The sequence below is a fragment of the Agelaius tricolor genome, unplaced genomic scaffold (genome assembly GCF_023055355.1).
Source record: "Agelaius tricolor isolate 1412-34295 unplaced genomic scaffold, bAgeTri1.0.p SCAF_5, whole genome shotgun sequence".
Lineage (NCBI taxonomy): Eukaryota > Metazoa > Chordata > Aves > Passeriformes > Icteridae > Agelaius > Agelaius tricolor.
In genome coordinates, this window is record NW_027269265.1 from 49,357,948 (window position 1) to 49,377,735 (window position 19,788).

Below are 19,788 nucleotides of genomic sequence, written 5' to 3' on the forward strand. Positions count from 1 at the left end.
GGCTGTCCTTTTCTCTTGCACCTTGCAGAAGAAGTAACAGAGAGTGATGACGAAGACAACCTGTCTTCAGTGCTGCATCAGAGAGCCAAGATGCCCTGGAGAGCCTGTGGCAAGTACCTGAGTGCAGCAGGGATCCTCCTGCTGCCCCTGCTGCTCCTGTCCCAGCTGCTGAAGCACACGGTCATGGTGGCCATTGATTACTGCCTGGCGCTCTGGACCGAGCATGCCATTTCTATCAAGATAGAGCCCGAGACAAAAAACTGCTCCCAGTGCATGGTAGGCATTGCCTTCTTCACCTTCCTCTTATGATTTTCTCCTGCTGTCAACCTCCGCTCCAAGATCTGTATGCAATGTACTGTTTTTTTATAAAAGAATCATTCCAGGGTATTTTGAAGCTCAGTACATTTTTGCACAGACGGTGCAGTAAAATGAAGTTAAGTTTGGTGCGTTCTCCTTTTGCTAGACTTATTGTATATTGATATATAGTGTATTGATATATTGTATTTTTAAAGCTGGGTTTCTAAAGTAATTTTGATATCAGGGTTCTTTTTTGTTTTCCCCGCACTGTTGCATTCTCACAGCAACCTGGGCTTTTTATGGTGTTCCTTGAATTTAAACTTCCGATTTCACTTATTTCCATGCAATCATTTCCCTCTCCAAAGGGTAATAAATTATGCTTTAAGATGAATGAAAATCATGGACAGATTATTTTAGGGAGCAAAAAGGTTATACTCTCACATTTTTTCACTTTTGTGCTTCTGTGTTTACCATAATATTTTAAATGTAATTTAAAGTGAATATTTGTGTTGCTCTTTGTTTCTTAGGAATTTGACCATTCTCAATATTCAAAAGTTTTCAGCATCCTTTGCTGCCTTGGCATCGTATTATGTCTTGTCACATCAATAGCAGTGGAGTGGACTGGCTTGAAAGTCACCAAAAAGCTACACTCTTCTTTACTAAATAAAATTATTTTGGCTCCAATGAGGTATTTCTTTGATTGTAATAAAAGTTTTATTATAGTAATTTTGTCTTCTTTACTTCAAGACAGTCTCCTAAGTGCAGTTTTTACTGAGAAATGATTGTCATTGCAATTTTTTTAAGATCTCAGTGAGAAATGACCAGGTGTCAAGTTTCTGAGTAGTTTTTGAAAATGGTACCCAGGCTTCTTGAGTTCCTAGACACAAGTCAAATGCCTCTCCTGTCTGACTGTGACTTCAGAGATTTACTTCCTTGCATGTTTAATTTCTCTTGGCAGTTTTTAATTAGGGAGAAAATACAATTATTGATCAATACGTGGTACAGATAATTCATAGTATGCTTCCTCATCTTAATCACTGGAAATATTTACTGTCAGGCAGTGATTGTGCAAGTCTAGGAAAGGTAATGAGCTTAGACAAGTGTCATTAGAGGCATCATTAGAGAATACTGGGATGTACTTTGTTCCAGCAGAAGCCTTGGTTGTCCTGCGTAAGTTTTTTTTCCTGTGCATGAAAGGAAAGATAAAGCTTGATTCAAACCTGCAGCTCTAGGAAAAAAAAACTTCTTATTTTTAAGCTAACTATATTTGACCCAAAGAACATGGAAAAATCACATACATGAAAAACCTCAGACTTATTTTTAGATTTTTTTTTCCGGGCTAGACTTCAGGTTCCACATGAGTTATGGTACAGCTAATAGTTGCAGAACAATAATATAGTTCATTTTCCATATCCAAATGTCTTTTAATATATTATTCCAACAGTAGTTGTTTTTGTTACAATTTTCTGTTCCCAGAAAGATACAAGGCTTTTCAATTTAACTTCTTTTGAATTTTTCCTTTTGAAGTGGCTTCAAATTCAAGTCTGAAAGGATTTTTTTCAAGTGTAATCATGTGATGTCCATGGCTTAGACAGTAGAGGGAGCTGAGGACATGCTTGCAGTCGTAGGGTTCCAAGTGGTTGTAGGTTCATGCTTGTGATTGTAAATTCAAGACATTTCCATTTAATTGGAAAGCCATAGGTTCTGAGCAAAATGAGAAATTTTACTACAGCTGTCAATTTATTTGCTTGTTTCTGTGATATAGTTACTAACTTAGAGAAGACAAAATAACATGAATCAGTTCTAATATCAGTATTGTAAACTTTGCCATTCCTTGCACCATTTTAGGTTTTTTGAAACAACTCCTCTGGGAAGTATATTGAACAGATTCTCAGCTGATTGCAATACCATTGACCAGGTACTGCTTAAATATTTTTGAGCTCTCAAGTTGAAAAAGTGGGGTTTCATTTTTTTACTGACTTATCTAGGTGAAGCTTATGGATGAGCTATAATTTTGACTGTATCAGTTTGCATCATGATTTTCTCAGTTCTGAATGAGTCCCTCATCTTACATGCACATTGAAAAAAGATTTATTTTGCTAAGATGTCCTGTATAGAAATGGGAAGCAAAATAAGATCAATAGTGATATCCCTAAATTAAAGAGTATCTACTTTTTTGTCAGTGAGTAAACACATTCATTTGTGGAAATTAAATGAGAAAAAAGCAAATGCTATTGCCCAGAATAGAAATGACTGAAATTCAAATTACTATTACTTACCCCAGACTGCACTGCCAGGATTTATGCAGTTGCTAAAATCATCTACTGCATCCCATCTGTAATCCTCTGACATGAGGATTGTGCTCCACAATGCAGATGTGAAGCAGCCTCACAGAAATCCTTTCAGATACCTCCAAAACCCATTGGTAAATTCAAGAGCAGGCCTGTATGCTTAAAATACACAGGGAACAAAATTTTTGAGGAAGCAAGAGAAAGGAAAAGGAAGTTGTTTTAAGTTGTTTTAAGCTTGGCATGTTATGGAAGACTCTGTGCGCTTTTTTCTTCTCTGCACAGCACATCCCAGCTACCCTGGAGTGCTTGAGCCGCTCCACCTTGCTGTGTGTGTCTGCCCTTGCAGTGATCTCCTACGTCACACCCATGTTCCTCATCGCCCTGGTGCCCCTGGCCATCATGTGCTACTTCATCCAGAAGTATTTCCGAGTCGCCTCCCGGTAAGGGCGCCACCCGCTCCATCCTGGCACTGGGGACAGTTCCTGCGGTGCAGGGGAGCTTCACGCTCACATTTGGTCCTGTCAAGGCCGTGGCACTGGCTGCAAGTGGGACAAATCCAGTGCAATGGAAATGTGTCATTTTACAAGTGCCTTTGTCGGCAGCTCTTCGAGCAGAACTTGTGTGATGAAGCAGACTCCGCATGATCAAAGGTTTATGGAGTTCACAGGACACAAAAAAAACCCAGCTGGATTCTGTCCTCCCCCAAGGGTTATGTGCTGGGTGCATGCAAGAAAATGTGGACAGGGAAACTGAAATCTGCCTGTGCAGGTGAAAGTGGAGATATGCAGCCTTTCCTTGACTTAACAGAATGCAGCATCACCATGTTGGTACTGCTAGCCATTAAGGATCCAGTGTGCATGAGTCTCCTCTCCTGTTCTGGGTGCCTTCTAGTTTTTAAAAATATGAAAATTTTAATTGTATCTGAAACCTTACTCCTCCTAAGATGATAGTTTCCCTCTTGTGAAATATTTGCAGCAATGCAAAAATATGCATATCCCCTCATATATGCACAGATTGAGAGGGAGTCTGCAACCAATTTACTTCCTGCTGGAAGAAACTGAGGCTAAACAGATTTCACCTACATGTGCTTTTACTGATATGAGGACTAAATATGACATTGAGAAATGCAACTTAATAATGAGTGCAGACTCCCATTTACTGAGTTTATGAGATAGTGTTGGCTCAGTAGTTGTGCTGTTATCTGGGGGTGCACTTTGTCTTCTGCTTAACTTGAGCTCCAATTTGCAGCATTCCATTAAATTGATGTTCAGTACAGAGACAGAATGGTGTTTAAATAAATAAAACATTGACTACAAGAAAAAGGAATGTAGGAGAAAGGAGGGAAGGCAGTGAAGGGAAAAGACCCATTCAGAACTCCAGCTATTTAAATGTTAAAAGAAAAATCCTGCTGGGGAATTCATTCCCCTCTAGCACTGCTTTGCAATCTGTCTGAACCTTATGTGTGTGACTATTGCAATGCTATTCCTTTTCACTCCCTGGGCCTGAGTCAAGAGAGTAACTGCACAACAGACCTCGTTTTTTACTAAATTCTTTTCCTAACCATCTCCAGGGACCTGCAGCAGCTGGATGACAGCACTCAGCTACCATTACTGTCCCATTTTTCAGAGACTGTTGAAGGTCTTACAACCATCCGAGCCTTCAGGTACAGATTTTTTTTTTTTAAGAAAAATAGATATTCAAAAGTGAGATAATGTTATGTCTTACACTGTTCTGCCTGGAAGATCTAGAGTCCTCACAATATGGGTGGGGAGGATGTCAACCACTGAAGAATTTTAAGCTTTTTCTATGTAGAGGAGTCAGTGTAAAAAGAACAAGCACATGTGGGTCATCTGCCCTGTGGTTGCTGTCCAGACACTTGCATGCAGCCTGAAAAAAAGAACTTGAGGGCAAATGTGATTTAGGAAGCTAAATTAGCCTGCAATTACCACAGCCTGTAGTGTGGCAGATGATGGGCTTGGACAGCTTCCATGGCAGAACTAATATGCACCAACTTGGTACAGACTAATCTGTGTCCATGTCCTGGGCAGTTGAGCTGTGCATGCTGCTGACTTCAGAGGCTACAGTAGCACCCTGCATTGTTTTTCAGGTTTCTAGCTGAAAATGTGGGTGTTAACACTGATTTTGGAAATACACAAGCTGGAGACAAAGTATTTCCTTGCCTGTTTTGGTTGGTTTTTCCATGCACATAAGCTCCCAGGAGGGCAGCCCAGGAATACCTGATAACGTGCCTGGGTTCTGTATGTGTGTTAGAAAACTGGCAGTCATGCTGATACCTCAGAGGTACCAATAAAAAAGCACTGCTGAGCTTACCAGCTGCTTTCCCTGAACCAGGGCTATTCTTGTCTTTTCTCAGTTGACTCAAACAAGGTCAATTTTTCCACTAGATTCTCATCTAGATGATGTCTACATAGTTTGTCAGTTAATTATTACTGCTACCTTTCTATCCTTGAAATAGTAGGGTTTATTTATTCTTCCTAACCTATAATTGTCATTTTGTAATAGAAGTAATGCACAAAGGTAACTTAAACTATTTTCAATAGGTTATAAATAGATCAAAGAAAGAATAACCAATTTAAGAATTTGTTTCTTTTGGACTGAAGGCAGCTTACGCAAGAATGATGGAGCAACTTAATGTTTTCCATTAATTACTGTTATTGAATATTTAATTCATTAAGTGCCAGCAATGTTCTATGGTTTGTAGTTATATCCATGTTCAATTTGCAGGAAAATTGAATTTTTCATTTAATGTCTGCTTTTCTCATTCCTATATCCTTTTACTTGATCAAGAGTATCTTTGAAGCATTATGGCTGTATATTTTCTGGTGTTGATACAGAAAGCAATATTCAATGCCATCAAGCTAATATTTTCAGTCTGTCAGAGCATTCCCTCTTGATTCTTCTTGTCACTTTGGAATTAATTCCTCTGTCAAAGAATTGTGTTTGGTGCCTCGTTTTTCTTAAATCCTGCAGTAAGTGATGTGTCTCTGACCCAGCCAGCCATGTGTGTTCAGTGAGTTCTGTGTTCCATCTGTCTACCAGCCTCCTGCCTCAGCTGCTAACCCAGTTATTTTTAGGGCTGTGTAGCTTTTCAGCTGCCTAACATATTAGCAGGAGTGGAGTTTAGACTTGCTAGCGTGAGCATCCCTAAAAATAACACTAACTCAGGAATTAATTCTGTTAGGAGGTGCCAGTTGTTCATGAAGTGTCCTTACCCTTGGTGAGGATTTATTCAGGATGCATATGGAAAGAAGTTTACAAAAAAATCTAGGGGAGTTCAGAAAGACAGCAATTGCTGTGCCTACAAAAACACCTTCAGCAGATGCCCTGGCCTGATTTATAGTTTATTTTGATACTTCAGATAGCATTTGTGTTAAACAATCAACAAAATGTATATGTGAATGATTCTGCAAAGACTTGTCTGTATTCCTAAAACCCTGGTAATCTGGACACACTTTCTGAAGAGAAATTCAGATATTTTTGCATCGATCCAGCAACTGTGGTAACTTTGCATCCCTGTTCCACGTGCATGTGCATGACTGACTCATGATGCATACCACACATTCTCTGAGGCTATCTGCCTCACATTCTCTATCTGCCTCACACAATTCCTCATGGTATGAGATAGGGGAGTTAAATGTGGCTGAATTGGTTGCAGCAGCAGCATGGCCATGTCTGTGCAATGAGGGCTGGGGGCAGTGAGCCCTGAGGAGAGGAAGGGCTCCCTAGCCCTGCCATGGTGACACTAATGCCTGATTTAGAAACAGCCATTCTGCTCTGCAAACACACCAACGTGCTCACAGCCAGCCTGGGTCCTGGGCTGCATCCAGAGCCCCGTGGGCAGCAGGGCAGGGAGGGGATCCTGCCCCTCTGCTCTGCTCAGACCCCACCTGCAGCTGCATCAGCTCTGGGTCCCAGCACAGGAAGGACAGGGACCTGCTGGGGTGAGCCCAGAGGGAGCCACCAAGTTGATTAGAGATGAAGCACCTCTCCTCTGAGCAAAGGCTGAAAGCTGGGTTTGTCCAGCCTGGAAAAGAAAAGCCTCTGGAGTGACCTAATTGTGGCCTTCCAGTACCTGCAGAGAACCTGTGAGAAAGATGAGAGACTATTTACAAGGGCATGTAGTGATAGGACAAGGGGAATGGCTTCAGACTGAAACAGAGTAGATTTAGATTAGATGTTGGGAAAAAATCCTTTGTTGTAAGGATGGCAAGGCAGTGACACAAGTTGCCCAGAGAAGCTGTGGATGCCCCATCCCTGAAAGTGTGCTAGGCCAGGTTGGATGGGGCCCTGAGCAAGCTGGGCTGGTGACAGATGTCCCTGCCCATGGCAGAGGGCTGGAATGAGATGATCTGTAAGGTCCCTTCCAATCCAAGCCATTCCATTATTCCTCACTGCACACAGCAGACATGTATCTTATGTCTTAGCACATGGCTAAGTTGTGGGCAGCTGAATTATTTATTTTGCTCAAAATCATAAACTTTTTATGTCAAGTCATTCCTGAGCTCAGAAGAAGGATTAAGGTACTCTGCAGTGAATGAGTTTGAAAGCTTCTATAAGCCATGTACTTCATACATAGGCATTCTTCTATATCAGTGTTAGGAGAGCTGAGTTTATAAATAATCAGTGCTTGTCACAGCCATACTAGCTAAAGGATAAGGTAAAGTTTCAGAGGGGGAGATCAAGTGTATTAAACTTTATCATTTAATAAAAGGGGGGAAAATGCAAGATTTGGGTGCTTAAATTAAATCTTCAGGCCTTTGAGCTTTATATCACTACCCTGGAAAAGACTTTGTGCCAGGCTTGTGCATTATTAGCTGTAATTGTTGATACACTTGATTATTGACCTCACTTTAATTTACAGCTATGCAATTAAATATGCCCAGCTAAAAGGGGTGACTGGCTGACTTGAGCACTTGCCAAGACCCCAGCAGGGAATCACCTCCCATACCTTCTAAATTCATGGCAGATTTCATTGGCACAACTATTCAGATGAGTGGGTGCAAATTCACTATAACAAACTATAAACAGGCTTATTTGTGATTAATCCTGTTTTGTGTACTGTGTCCTAATTCCTTGAGGGAAGGGAAACAGTTCTTTCCAAGCTAATACTTTTTGTTGTGCCATGTTCTTGGACTTCCATTTTTCAAAGTGCCCCATTTGATTAATGATAAAGACAAATGCATTTGTTTAATATGGGTGCTACTATAATGGGAAGTTCTTTGAGTTTATACTTTTTAAACTGTTACCATTTCTAGGCACTATGGTAATATAAATTTTAAAACTTGAGCTTATATGATTGATAAAAACTGAATTCTGCAGCATTAATGCTTCTTTTCACAAGTACAAGCATGCATTATTTTTCTCATTCATATTTTAAATATTTTAGTTTTAGATTTATCTCTCTCTCTCTCAATTATCATGTCATAAAATACATCTATAAAATGCCCAGTGGGACCTGGAAGTCCTAGAGAATTTCAATACAATAATGCAGTTGTATTGTAATCAATGCAATAACAAATTACTTCTCAAGACACTGCACAAATACACTTTGCCTGTGTCTAATACAAAACTACCAATGATGTCACTCTGAGCTATTGATAGGCTGATTAATACCCTGTGCCAAGCTGTCCATAAGCACATACCTCAGAAATTAAATTTTACTTTCTATTTTTCTGATACCCCAAGGACTGACTCCTTTTTTCCTCTCTTCCTCTTGCTTTCCTGCTTTCTTCCTTTTTTTTTTTTTTTTTTTTTTTGTTCCTTTTTTTTTAGGTATGAAGCCAAATTCCGACAAAAACTTCTTGAATACACAGATTCCAACAACATTGCCTCCCTTTTCCTCACAGCAGCCAATCGCTGGCTGGAAGTTCGCATGGCAAGTACAACATTATTATTATTATCATTATCATTATCATTATTATTATTGTTACACAAGGAATTTTTGACTTTGTTCCAAGTAATCTGATGAGGCATCCAACAGTTTCTATACCTTTGCCCTCTATGTCTCTCTGGCTGTAATGAGCATATGCCCAACCCATCCTGGACACTGAATGGGGTATGAATTTTCCCCATAGCCTGCAGCTGTTTTTCCAAGACTGGAATAGTTTTCAGGGGTCACATTGGCTCCTCTGTGTGTGAAGAGTGATCAGAGCTAGTTGAGCTGTGCCACCAGCCAGCGTGTCAGTCAGTGTCAGCAGCCTCTGCCTTGTGGCTTCCTAGGAACATTTCAATATCTTGGAAGCTCTTCTAATGAGCAGAAGGATGTAGATAGGTTTGAGTCTGTTTTGGAGTCATCTGAAGAACACCAAAGATATTCAGTGGCCTGTTTTCTGCTCAGTGAAGTGGCCTGGCATGAGAAATTGTTTATTAAAAATAATTCTCTAAGAAGCGAGTCAAGGAATTTTATGTTGTGGAAGGTTATATCACAATTTTAAATGCAGGTCAGGTGTACTAATGCTGTTCTGGTAACATGGGCTTCTTTTAGATGTGCTAAATGTATTTTAATTCACTTTTCATGTCACACTCTATGGCTTCATTTCAGACTCCTCCTTAACTGGTACCTTTTGCTAATTTAGTTCAGGTATTGGGTATGACTTGAATACAATATTATTACCCTATTATATATTCAGGGCTAGACCAGCTGAAGTCCCTAATTCTGATCAATGCCTATATCACTAAACAATTCAAACACAGACAAATGATAGTTGTCCTCCCACAGAGTTTGTTTTCTAGTCTGCTACACAATTTTACTCAAAGAATTGTCTGTGGGAAGTCAAATCACCAATGGTTTAAATTAAAGCAGAAAAAGGCCCTTAAGGTAATAGGTGTGTGCTGTGCAAGAGAGGCTTGTTTGAACAGTTATGGATGATAGGAACTCAGCAGCAACAGCAGAGCCTCCCAGCAGTTCATCATCAGCCACAGAGATGGGATGCATGAGCACTTCCCTCCTATCCCAGGTAACTTCAGCTGCATGATTTCAGCCACCTCCATTACATGCTTAAAGCATCTGTGTTGACTTCCTCAGCACAGTCCTGCTGATTGCAGTAACAATGGGTTCCTGGTAGAGTCTGGATGGAGTTCCATGGGGTTTTCTGCCTGTGTTTGGAAACTGTGCAATGGCTTTGTTATTTGGTGTGCAAAGTTTTGAGAACGTTTTAATCCTTTGTAGACTTATAATGATGGAGCTTATTCATATTCCTTCAGGAGTACATTGGAGCATGTGTGGTGCTCATAGCAGCTGTCACTTCTATTACCAGTTGCCTGTATAATAAAATCACTTCAGGACTTGTAGGCTTGGGACTAACCTATGCTCTTATGGTAAGAATCTCAGGATCCTTTCTGTCTCTCCCAAACATTTTTTTGTAATTCCTCAGGGCACAAAGATGAACAGGAAGATTGAAGGTGTCTGTACATCTATAGTGGGTACTGTAACATCATGGAAACCATGTGTTTACTTCAGTTCACATGTGATGGTTGACATATTTGAGTGTATGCTTTCTTCAGCTTTGAGATCAAATCTCATCAAGGTGTTAGTTCAAATATGTCAATGAAACATGGACAAGTTGCATCATAATTTTTTATATCGTCTTGCATTATGAAGAGTACATTTTCAGTGCATCAGTTGTACTTATGCCCTGATATGTCATTCTAGATTGTCCAAACTTAAGTTACCAAAATTATGTCTTTTCACCTGTCTCTATTGTTCTCCCACCCTCTTTTCTGTTGGTGGTGTAGATCAGACCTCCACAGTACCAAAGTATCTGTGCACTGCAGTTAGGAAATGTAACCTTTAGTCATTGTTGCCTCCCTGTTGGTGTTGTACCATCCAGTGCATTCACAACTTCCACTTACTGAGGCATTCTTGTGTAGGAATATAAACTGCATGCTGGTCAAATGGTGCAAACTACTAAAAATCTGGGGTTCAGTTGTGTATTTGCTTTACATTAGGTGTCAAACTATCTGAATTGGATGGTTCGTAACCTGGCTGACATGGAGATCCAGCTGGGGGCAGTGAAAAGGATCAATGGCCTTCTCAAAACAGAAGCTGAAAATTACGAAGGGCTCCTTTGTAAGTGCAGTTTTGTGCAGCAGGCAGAAAGAGCTTGCTGAAATTTTAATGACTTTGCAGTGTATTGCCATGAAAAATGTAGTAAATTACCTAATGAACCAAGTAATTTATTATAAGAAGGTTGATGTTGGGTTTTTCCCTGTCCTGTGCCTGTGGTACAGCTTCGTCACAGATTCCCCAGAACTGGCCAGACAGAGGGGAGATCCAGATCCAGAACCTCAGTGTCCGATATGACAGCAACCTGAAGCCAGTGCTGAAACATGTCAATGCCCACATCTCACCAGGACAAAAGGTAAAGAGCTGCAGTGGTTCTCAGAAACTCTTTAGACTATCACATCACACAAATCAGAGTTAAAACATACCACAGAATGTTTTGGTGACCGAATTACAGATTATTTTTTTCTCTCAAAGAATGTAGTGCACTGTTAAAGAGTCTGGGGGATTCTTAGCTTGGTGTATTGAGGCAAACACCCTCCCTCTCAGTATCCCAGTGCCCTCCTGTCAGCACACAGTGCCAAATGAAGTGACAGTGAGCCCTTACAGTGCTAGACCTGCTTTTTTCATCCTTCTCACATGACTCTCTTGTCTTTATTACCATCATTGCCATTCTCCTATTGTACCAGTTATAGGACTGGCCTTGATTTATCCTTAAATGCTCAGACCCCTAAAAGACAAAAAGTGAACACAGCAATTCTACAATGGCTGGTTGTTTGACTGATCTGTCAGGAGGAGAAGAGGATCATGTGAACAGCTCCTCCACCCCCTCATCTGCAGTGTCAAGTACAGATGTTATCCATTTCCTGTACTTTCATTGCCTGATGTTCATCTGCTTTCTGTGTCACAGATTGGGATCTGCGGCCGAACAGGCAGTGGAAAATCCTCCTTCTCTCTTGCATTTTTCAGAATGGTTGACACCTTTGAGGGTAAGATAACACTTTTGTGTGTCACTCAAGCTTAGCACCTGAAGGTTCTTTGGTAGTCTTTTCCTTAACAGCAGCAGGTTGAAGTGTGATTTTCAAATCTGCAGGACACACTCTTTGGCCCTGTTTAAAGCTGATATCATCTGTCACCTGACAGCTGTGCCATTTGTAAGCCAGATCAATAAAAATTCTGCTTGATAGAAGCAAAAGTCCAAGAGTGACAGATGACAGCCTTTTGTGCAGTTAAATCACAACAGTAGGAGCAAAGCATAAAAGGGCAAGGTGTTCAAGTGTAATCTGTACTCAAGGCACAGATGGGATCCACTAGGCCCAAAAAACTCTGCACTTGGGGGTTGCAGCTTGGCCTGCTTCCCTGGAATTTCCTGCCATATTTCCTGCTCTGTGTGCCTCACAGGGTACATCTCAAAAAGATGTCAGCCTGTTTCCCAGCCACATCACCCACAGAGCCCCTATGCAGATACAGACAGTTGTACTCAGAGATAAGATTTCATAGTGCTCAACAGTAATTTGGCTTTCTGAAAGGCTTGTTGCCCCTGGTAATTAATCCCTGATTGAAGTAATGTCTGACCCTGTTGTTTGATAGCTGTATACTGATCAAGCAGTTAAGCAGTGTATCTAATTATTCAGAAGGTACTTCAGGTCCCCTCTGTGTGCTTTCCAGCTGAGCTTATTCTCAAGAAAGCTGTGCTGCTCTTTTAGTCAAAGCATGTTTCTTTGGTGAAGAAGGGGCTATGTGATACAAGGCCTGTTCCTGCTGTACTGCCTTTCAGCCTGGAAGTGAGCCATGTCTTTGCCAGCAGCTGTGTGGCACAAGAAACACACTGTCCCCTTTCTTTTGAATAGGGAGGATTATCATTGATGGTATAGATATTGCCAAGCTGCCCTTACAGACACTGAGATCCAGGCTGTCAATCATCCTCCAAGATCCTATTTTATTCAGCGGAACAATCCGGTGAGTACTGAGCACCAGCAATAAATAAAAAACATGTAATTGCTTCTGTGTCATACAATATGAATTATATGTTATAATTGTACTATATATAATGACTTTTATACCAAGCTGCTCAATTCCAGGCTCCTCAGCTGGAATAGGGAGGATCACTGCTTTCTGTCTGTGCTTTTAATTCACCCCTGCCAGACTAACCTCTCCTCATGCCTGAGCCTGGACACTGTTGGCAGAAGACATCCCATGCCTGGGAAGCAGGGAAAGCCAATATTTATTCCTCCAGGATCCAGTAATCTGTTTAGCTCACTGATCAAATGCCCATAACCACCCAGCATTTCTTGAAACCTTCTTTCTCCTACATCTGTTTTCATCTGTCTGCCTTAAAATATGAGATGTAAAAAATGCAGACTAAAAAATTGCTGTAGACAGAGAGAAAGCAAAAGAGGAACATGAGAATTACTGGGAGCCTGGCCTGGTTTATCCTGGAGATTTTTTTTTTTTTTTCATTCTCCTCCTACTTCTCGAAGATGATGCAGTAGAAACAATGGCCAAAAGTTGCAGTTTCCAACAAATGCCCTTCCCTGTGTCTGTGCCATTTACTTAGGAAGAAACAGTACAATCCTCTGTGCACTGTTAGATCCCCTGCAGTTTTAGTTTCTACACAAGTGATTGGAGTTCACTAAAAAGATACAGGCTTCAGGACATGCCTGAATAGACCATGATTCATTCACATCAGAAGATGATGTGATTGTATTCCTTTGTTTTATTTATTGAACTATTAAAAAATGTTTTTAGGCCACCATCAATCCTTCACAACTCATACAGCAGGAGTAAAATGTGAAAATAGTGTCATGCACCATTGAATCTTTTATTGTCATTCTCCATGCTAATGTAATGTGATGTGAGATTCACATTTGTTGCTGTCACTTCTGGGCCACAGCAAGCTAAAATAATGTTCATCTGTTCATAAATCCAAGATTTTTTGAATTGCAGTGAAGACTTCAATCTCATAATGCAGTATGAAGCTTGATTATTCTGTTAACATTTCTACAGTAGTGAAGAACAAAGAGACGTTGTATTTAAAAGGAGGGAGGGTAAAATCTTGGCCTTTGTTAAAATTAAATGTTAATTTAGACTGAGTATAGTCACAGTTTTTCTAGTAAAACATGAGATTTATTTCGTTTATACAGAACAAAATAAATTCCAAAACCATAAAGATAGCCACATAATAGCAAACTTTTCCCTTTCTGCTTAACTGACATCAAATTTTCACCTTAATCACATTGGTATAAACATTGATTAAGTCTGAGAAATTTGGTGGATTTATACCAGTGATAGGTCAAAATCAGGCCCAGACCTTCAGTGTATGATTCTAATTATCTGCATTTTTGTTCCTAAGCACAGTAAAAGAAGAAATCCATTGCAGCAGTTTCTGTTGACTGATATTCTTGAGTTACCCCTGCTGCAGGTTTAACTTGGACCCTGAGAAGAAGTGCACTGACAGCATGCTCTGGGAAGCACTGGAAATAGCACAGCTCAAGCATGTGGTGAAGGCACTCCCTGGGGGCCTAGGTAATGAGACTTCTGTTTGAGAATATTGTTTTCAGCATCCACAATGTTCCTGTTTCACATTTCTTTACTTTTTTAGAAGGGCAGGTGATGAAGAAATAGCTTTTAACGTTTGTGGAAAGTGACAAAAAGTGCCTGCAAGCACTTTTCCTATATCTCTATAATTCCTTTACCAACTGTACCTGGGGGGCAGAATCCTCTTTTTTTCAAATGAATGGTTAAATTATTTTATATCAGTATGTCTTTGTTTTGAAGCACTGAGGTTTATGGGTCTTATGAATTCAAATAAGCTGTCAACAAGCCAGGTGTTATTTAGAACATTTTGTATTTTCCAATAGTCACATCCAAGGACGAAGATTCCCAAAGCTTCAAGGTGTGAATCATTTGGCCATGCAGAAAAAAAAACACATCAAAAAACCTCCACCAAACACCTAACAAAAAACCAAAAAATAACCAATAAACTCCCTTAAAATGGGAAGTTATACAGCCCTAGGGTAAAGAAATTAGGGATGCTGGTTTGACTGGGGGTGCAGTGTCCTAGACTGTACATGTTTCAGAGAAACTTGCTCTTGAGCATCCTCAGCTGCTTTGATGATTAACAGATACAGAGAATATAGGGAGACAAAAGTACTGGTTGTGTTGAACACTGGGAATAAGCAGGCAAAAATGTGTCACCTGCAGCTGTAAGCCTAGGAAATATTGCTTTACACTGAAAGTGAGACTCTGTTTTCCAAGCATATGCTCTATTCTCATCTTACCTTAGTGATTTTCTGTATCACTTCCAGATGCAATAGTCACAGAAGGGGGTGAAAACTTCAGCCAGGGCCAAAGGCAGCTCTTCTGCCTGGCAAGGGCTTTTGTGAGGAAGACAAGCATCTTCATCATGGATGAAGCCACAGCATCTATTGACATGGCAACAGTGAGTTTGAAGTGCTTCTGATTTCTTTTACTTGATATGTGAAGTAAAAGGTGGAAAGCAATTCTGTCTATTCTGTAATATGCTTACACCATATTTAGTTGCAGACATATTTACAAGCCCAGGTAGTTGTGAGTCACTGCTAACAAATCTAAAGAGCTTTCAAACCATTTTACTAGGGATTGAATAGTTATGCCAGGACTGATTGCATTAGGAAAATGAAGCATGTTATTTTAATTGGGGTTTCTGAAGTAAACAAAGCTAGGGAAGGTCAGCTGGGATGGTCAGTGAAGGGTGAATTGGCAAGTGAAAAGTTTTCCCAGCATGGTTGGTAGGAAGTTAGAAGGCTTGAAAGGAGAGGCAAGGAAATAAACACAGACACAGAAAAGACATACTGGATTATTGCATTAATTGCCTGGAATTTCTAGGCAGATGCTTAAGCACTCAGTAATAGTGCAGTGACTGGGTTTCAGCCAAATAGAATAGTACATTTTTTCATCAGTTATGTTGTTACAGGAAATATTTCAATTTTCTTTCCGCTGTAAGTAAAGAACATAATTGGAGAAGTTTGTACAATTTTTAGTTCAGTAAAATGTTAGTGTTTGAGCTTCAGGAAGAGAACCATAGTGCAGTTAAAACACATGTTGAATTTTGATGCATTGAGCATAGAGTTCCTCCTTTGCAATACCTCTCTGAAGAGCAGCTAATAACAAATGGAGGTATCTGTGCTCGTGACTCTTCCAGGCAGTTTGGAATGCAACAACAGTCTCCTAAATAGCAAAGGATGAGTACTTGTTGAGTGAGAGCTATGTATGCTAAGGCCATCTTAAATATCATCTCCACTGTTAAATATGCCAGGTACAGCACAATCCCTTGCCTGTCCCTGCCACCCTTTGGTGTTAGATGTCCCCATTGTGCTGGGACATTCCTGGGCTTGCACTGGGGTGAAGGACATGCCACAGAGGCGCCAGCATGGGCAGCCTGGCAGCACCCAAAATTCACCTTGGATCCTCCTGAGTGTCAGACTGAGGCCAGGACAGCAGGAGTTTGGGGCCAGGGCACAGCTCTGGTGTCTGCTGAACCCCAGAGGCAATGGCAGGAGAGACCAGGCTCTGGCTTAGTTCGGACACGTAGCTCATTTTTCACTTCTGCAATGGATGATAAATAACAGCATGGAATAGTCAGTGGTTACTTACTGAAGCCTTCTTATTCTTCATCTTCTCTGTGTCTGTCATGCAACTTCTGTTGTTTGAAAAGCACCAAATGTTCTTCCTTCCCTAGGAGAACATTCTCCAGAAGGTGGTCATGACTGCGTTTGCTGACCGCACTGTGGTTACAATAGCAGTAAGTACAGTCCCTGCTGCCATCCTAATGCTAACAAGGATCTGAAATGCCCCATTAGTCACTTCTTGTCAGTGTTAATAAATATGGTAATTAAGCCAGTCATCTTTTTCTTTTTTTAGGTGGTGTTTAAATGTAAGCTTTCTTTTCTTTTTTTTTAAATTTCTTACTTAAATTCATAAGAGTGGCTTCTTAAGTGTCTTGCATGATGCCAAGTCAAATCACCTGTAAAGGTACATAATCTAAATATGCTCTCCATCTTCTGTTTCCCATTTTAAGCTAAATTAAAATGCCATATACTTTGCTGCAAAATATGAATTTCACCAAGCTAAAATAATCATTTAACTAAGGACAAGTAAATACACATTTCAGGGAGGTGAAATGAAGTCAGTATGCTTCTTAACATTTAAAAATTCAACATAAGAAATCTGTGCTCAGGAATCTCTGAGCATCATTTATTTTTACCTAGGAAATGAGTAATAGAAGACCTGATTTATCTTATGGTATCCGTCCAGTGTGTCATTATAAAAAAGTAAAGGAATCATAACCATGACATTTCCTGATTTCTCTGCATGAAAATTCAGATTTGCACTGCATTCTGCATTTATGTATCTTTTTCAGTTTGTTTGGGGACAGGCTGAAAAAGCTTTATTATTCTTTGGCACTCTTAGTGAGTTTTAAACTGCACAGTTCAAACAACATCTTGGAATAAACTTACTTTGAATATTTTTGCTTACTTCCAATTGTAAATGAGGTTTACAGCAGGTGGGTTTGTATTAAAAACATTCTATAGTAGAAACACAACACAGGGGGTTTGTGGCATGGGTAGTGGTCTTGGGGGCGTGGGGTTTTTTTGGTTTGGTTTTTTGTTTGTTCGGTTGTGTTGTTGATTTTCAGGTGTGGCTTTGTTTTGTCTTGGTTTTGGTGGGATTTTTTTCTCCAGAAAAAGCCATATATTCCTAATATCTGTTTAGGGAGAATAGGAGTAGTAAGAGTTATAGTACTGGCTCTCTGTAATCTATGTTACTCACAATTGCCAGGGTGGCAGCACTGATTGTGTTACACTGAAAGAGATCAGACAAGGGCAGCAAATTCAACTGGAATGTGATATTTCAGTCCCCTGCCCCTGCCTGTAGAGTGGAGAAATGTCATAGAAACTGCAGAAGTTATGAGATTTGTAGATGCCATCAGTGATTATTGTATGGAAAATCTGGCTAGGAAAGCCAGAGAAGGAAATACAAGAGTTGTTTTGATACTGAGGATGCCCCAGACTTGATTAGGAACCTTATGGGTGAAGAGCAGCTGTGTAACAGCAACCATAATATTCTGAGACTAAATATCCCTGAGGGAGTGATGCAGATCCAAAAAAATCCCATGCAGTTACAGTTAACATGAAAAAGTGGAATTCTGTCAATATGAAGAGGCTTGCAAAAAACCAAACCCAAAAATAAGTGGTAGGGGAAAAAAAAAGCTAAAAGAAGCAGCAAAGGAGATTGAATCTGACAGGGATTATGGAAATTACTGAAGCATTTTATTTAAAAAGAAGATGGAAATAATGCATGCTATTTATTTAGGTAATGCTTGAGTTAGGATAGAAAAATGTGGTATGGATAAAGAAATAAAAAAGATTATTAGAAACAAGAAGACTGAACTCAAAGTCCATAGTTCCCACATACCTTGAATATTGTGTGTAGTTCCAGTCTCCTTATGCCCAGAATAACACATTACAAGTGAAAAATGCTGAGAAGCAGAGGATGATTTTGGAGGTGTTGGATTTGCTCCTGGAAGGGAGCAGCTGAGCAGGCTGGGGCCCTTCTGTGTGCAAGAAGGACAATGTCAGGACATGTGAGAGAGGTCTGCAAAGGCACAGGCAAGGGGTGTCAGGTGAAACTCTGAGCAGCACAGCCCAGAGCACACAGAAGAGGGAGTACTTGTTCATACAGTGGGGAGGAAGTATGAAAAAGCCTTTTCCAAAGGATATGGGTGCAAAATGACTGTGAAAGCTCAGGAGAAGATGTGGCCCAAGTCTTCTAAAACTGGATCAGCTTTCTAAATAGATAAACCACACTAAACTCAGGAACCACCCCAGACCCAGATACAATCCAGGAGTCGGAGAATTCCCAACTTCACACAGGCACTTCCACACTCAGTTGCCCAGTTCCTACTCTGCCTGGCTGCCTTCTTTTGGCTGCACTTGGGAGCAGGAAAGCCAGAGAAGGAAATATAAGAGTTGTCTTGTATTTCCTCTGGGTTGGGGACATTCTAAAGGGAACTCGTAGGACTCCTCATACTCAAGTACCTGGGTAGTTTTTAGATACTTGAGCATCCACCTGGCTCTTGGTCTGTATATTTATCTGCAGTATTTGCACAGAAATTAGGATGAAAAGTAGGCTAAGTAGCCTTAATCAAACTTGAACTTGATAGGAAAATGAATTTGTGGAAGTCTGTCTTATCCTGGAATATATTGAATAGAGAGATACACTGACCTGGCATTTTGTTTATTTGTTTTTCAGCACCGTGTGCACACAATCCTCAATTCAGATTTGGTTATTGTAATGAAGAGAGGGGTTATTTTGGAATATGACAAGCCTGAGGTTCTGCTAGAACAAGAAGACAGTGTCTTTGCTTCTTTTGTACAAGCAGATAAGTAATAAAAATAAATAAAGCATTTTAGAATACAATTTTATTATTTTCTAAAAAAATGTAATATACCTGTAAATAAATATTATTTCATAATAAATTGAGCTATTCCTTTTTTAATAAAATGAGCCATTTTTGCCATCCAAAGCATTAATGAATTATCTGTGTACTTTAACTTTTGGTATACTACTACTTTTCTTTTTATTTGCTGCCAAAGAACCATGAAATATAGTTGAAAAAAACTACATGGGTGAACTACAACAGGATCCACATCAAACAAACATAACCAGCATGGAGTTTTTATGTAACTCTCAACCCCCCCATGATTTATTAACATGTTATTTTTTATGTGTCATAGCCTTACTGTAGATAATGTTCATGACTGACTAAATGCAGAAGGAAACATGCTATACCAAAGGTATCTCTCAAAAGCTTGTATCTCTTCCAATGAAATGACTCTGTAAAGCTTTAATATCTAAATACAAAATCTATAAAACAGTTTTTATATTGTGGTTTATTGATAGTGCCTGAGTTGTGCCTTAGACTCTCCTTTAATACTGTCTAGAAATGAATCACAATCTGATTCCCATCTTTCTGCCCACTGAATACTATTACAGATTCCAAAGCAGGATGGAGGCAGACTCCCTCCCAAACTGTGAAGAAGCTGAGGGGAGGCAGGCTGTGATAAAGTATCAGTGCTTAATGTACACTGTTTCCAGACCAGTGCAGATGTACCAATTCATCTGGAAATTATCCCT

The 19,788-nt window shown here is 40.0% G+C and overlaps 1 protein-coding gene across 3 annotated transcripts in view; it reads left to right on the top strand.

The window, feature by feature from the left end:
- ABCC8 (ATP binding cassette subfamily C member 8) overlaps positions 1-19,528 on the top strand; it is a 73,222-nt gene extending 53,694 nt beyond the window's left edge. For 2 of the 3 annotated variants that reach the window (XM_071427857.1, XM_071427858.1), the window contains exons 25-39: positions 29-276; positions 825-985; positions 2,146-2,215; positions 2,871-3,028; positions 4,159-4,251; positions 8,382-8,484; positions 9,813-9,926; positions 10,557-10,677; positions 10,839-10,969; positions 11,522-11,600; positions 12,462-12,570; positions 14,033-14,136; positions 14,919-15,052; positions 16,331-16,393; positions 18,904-19,528. In XM_071427857.1, coding sequence (XP_071283958.1) covers positions 29-276; positions 825-985; positions 2,146-2,215; positions 2,871-3,028; positions 4,159-4,251; positions 8,382-8,484; positions 9,813-9,926; positions 10,557-10,677; positions 10,839-10,969; positions 11,522-11,600; positions 12,462-12,570; positions 14,033-14,136; positions 14,919-15,052; positions 16,331-16,393; positions 18,904-19,041 — 1,826 coding nt within the window. In that variant the 3' untranslated portion in view covers positions 19,042-19,528. Of the gene's footprint in view, positions 1-28; positions 277-824; positions 986-2,145; positions 2,216-2,870; positions 3,029-4,158; positions 4,252-8,381; positions 8,485-9,812; positions 9,927-9,982; positions 10,032-10,556; positions 10,678-10,838; positions 10,970-11,521; positions 11,601-12,461; positions 12,571-14,032; positions 14,137-14,918; positions 15,053-16,330; positions 16,394-18,903 lie in introns of those variants that run through there. The other variant, XR_011679308.1, reaches the window with a different exon arrangement.
- The last annotated feature ends 260 nt before the right edge of the window (positions 19,529-19,788 follow it).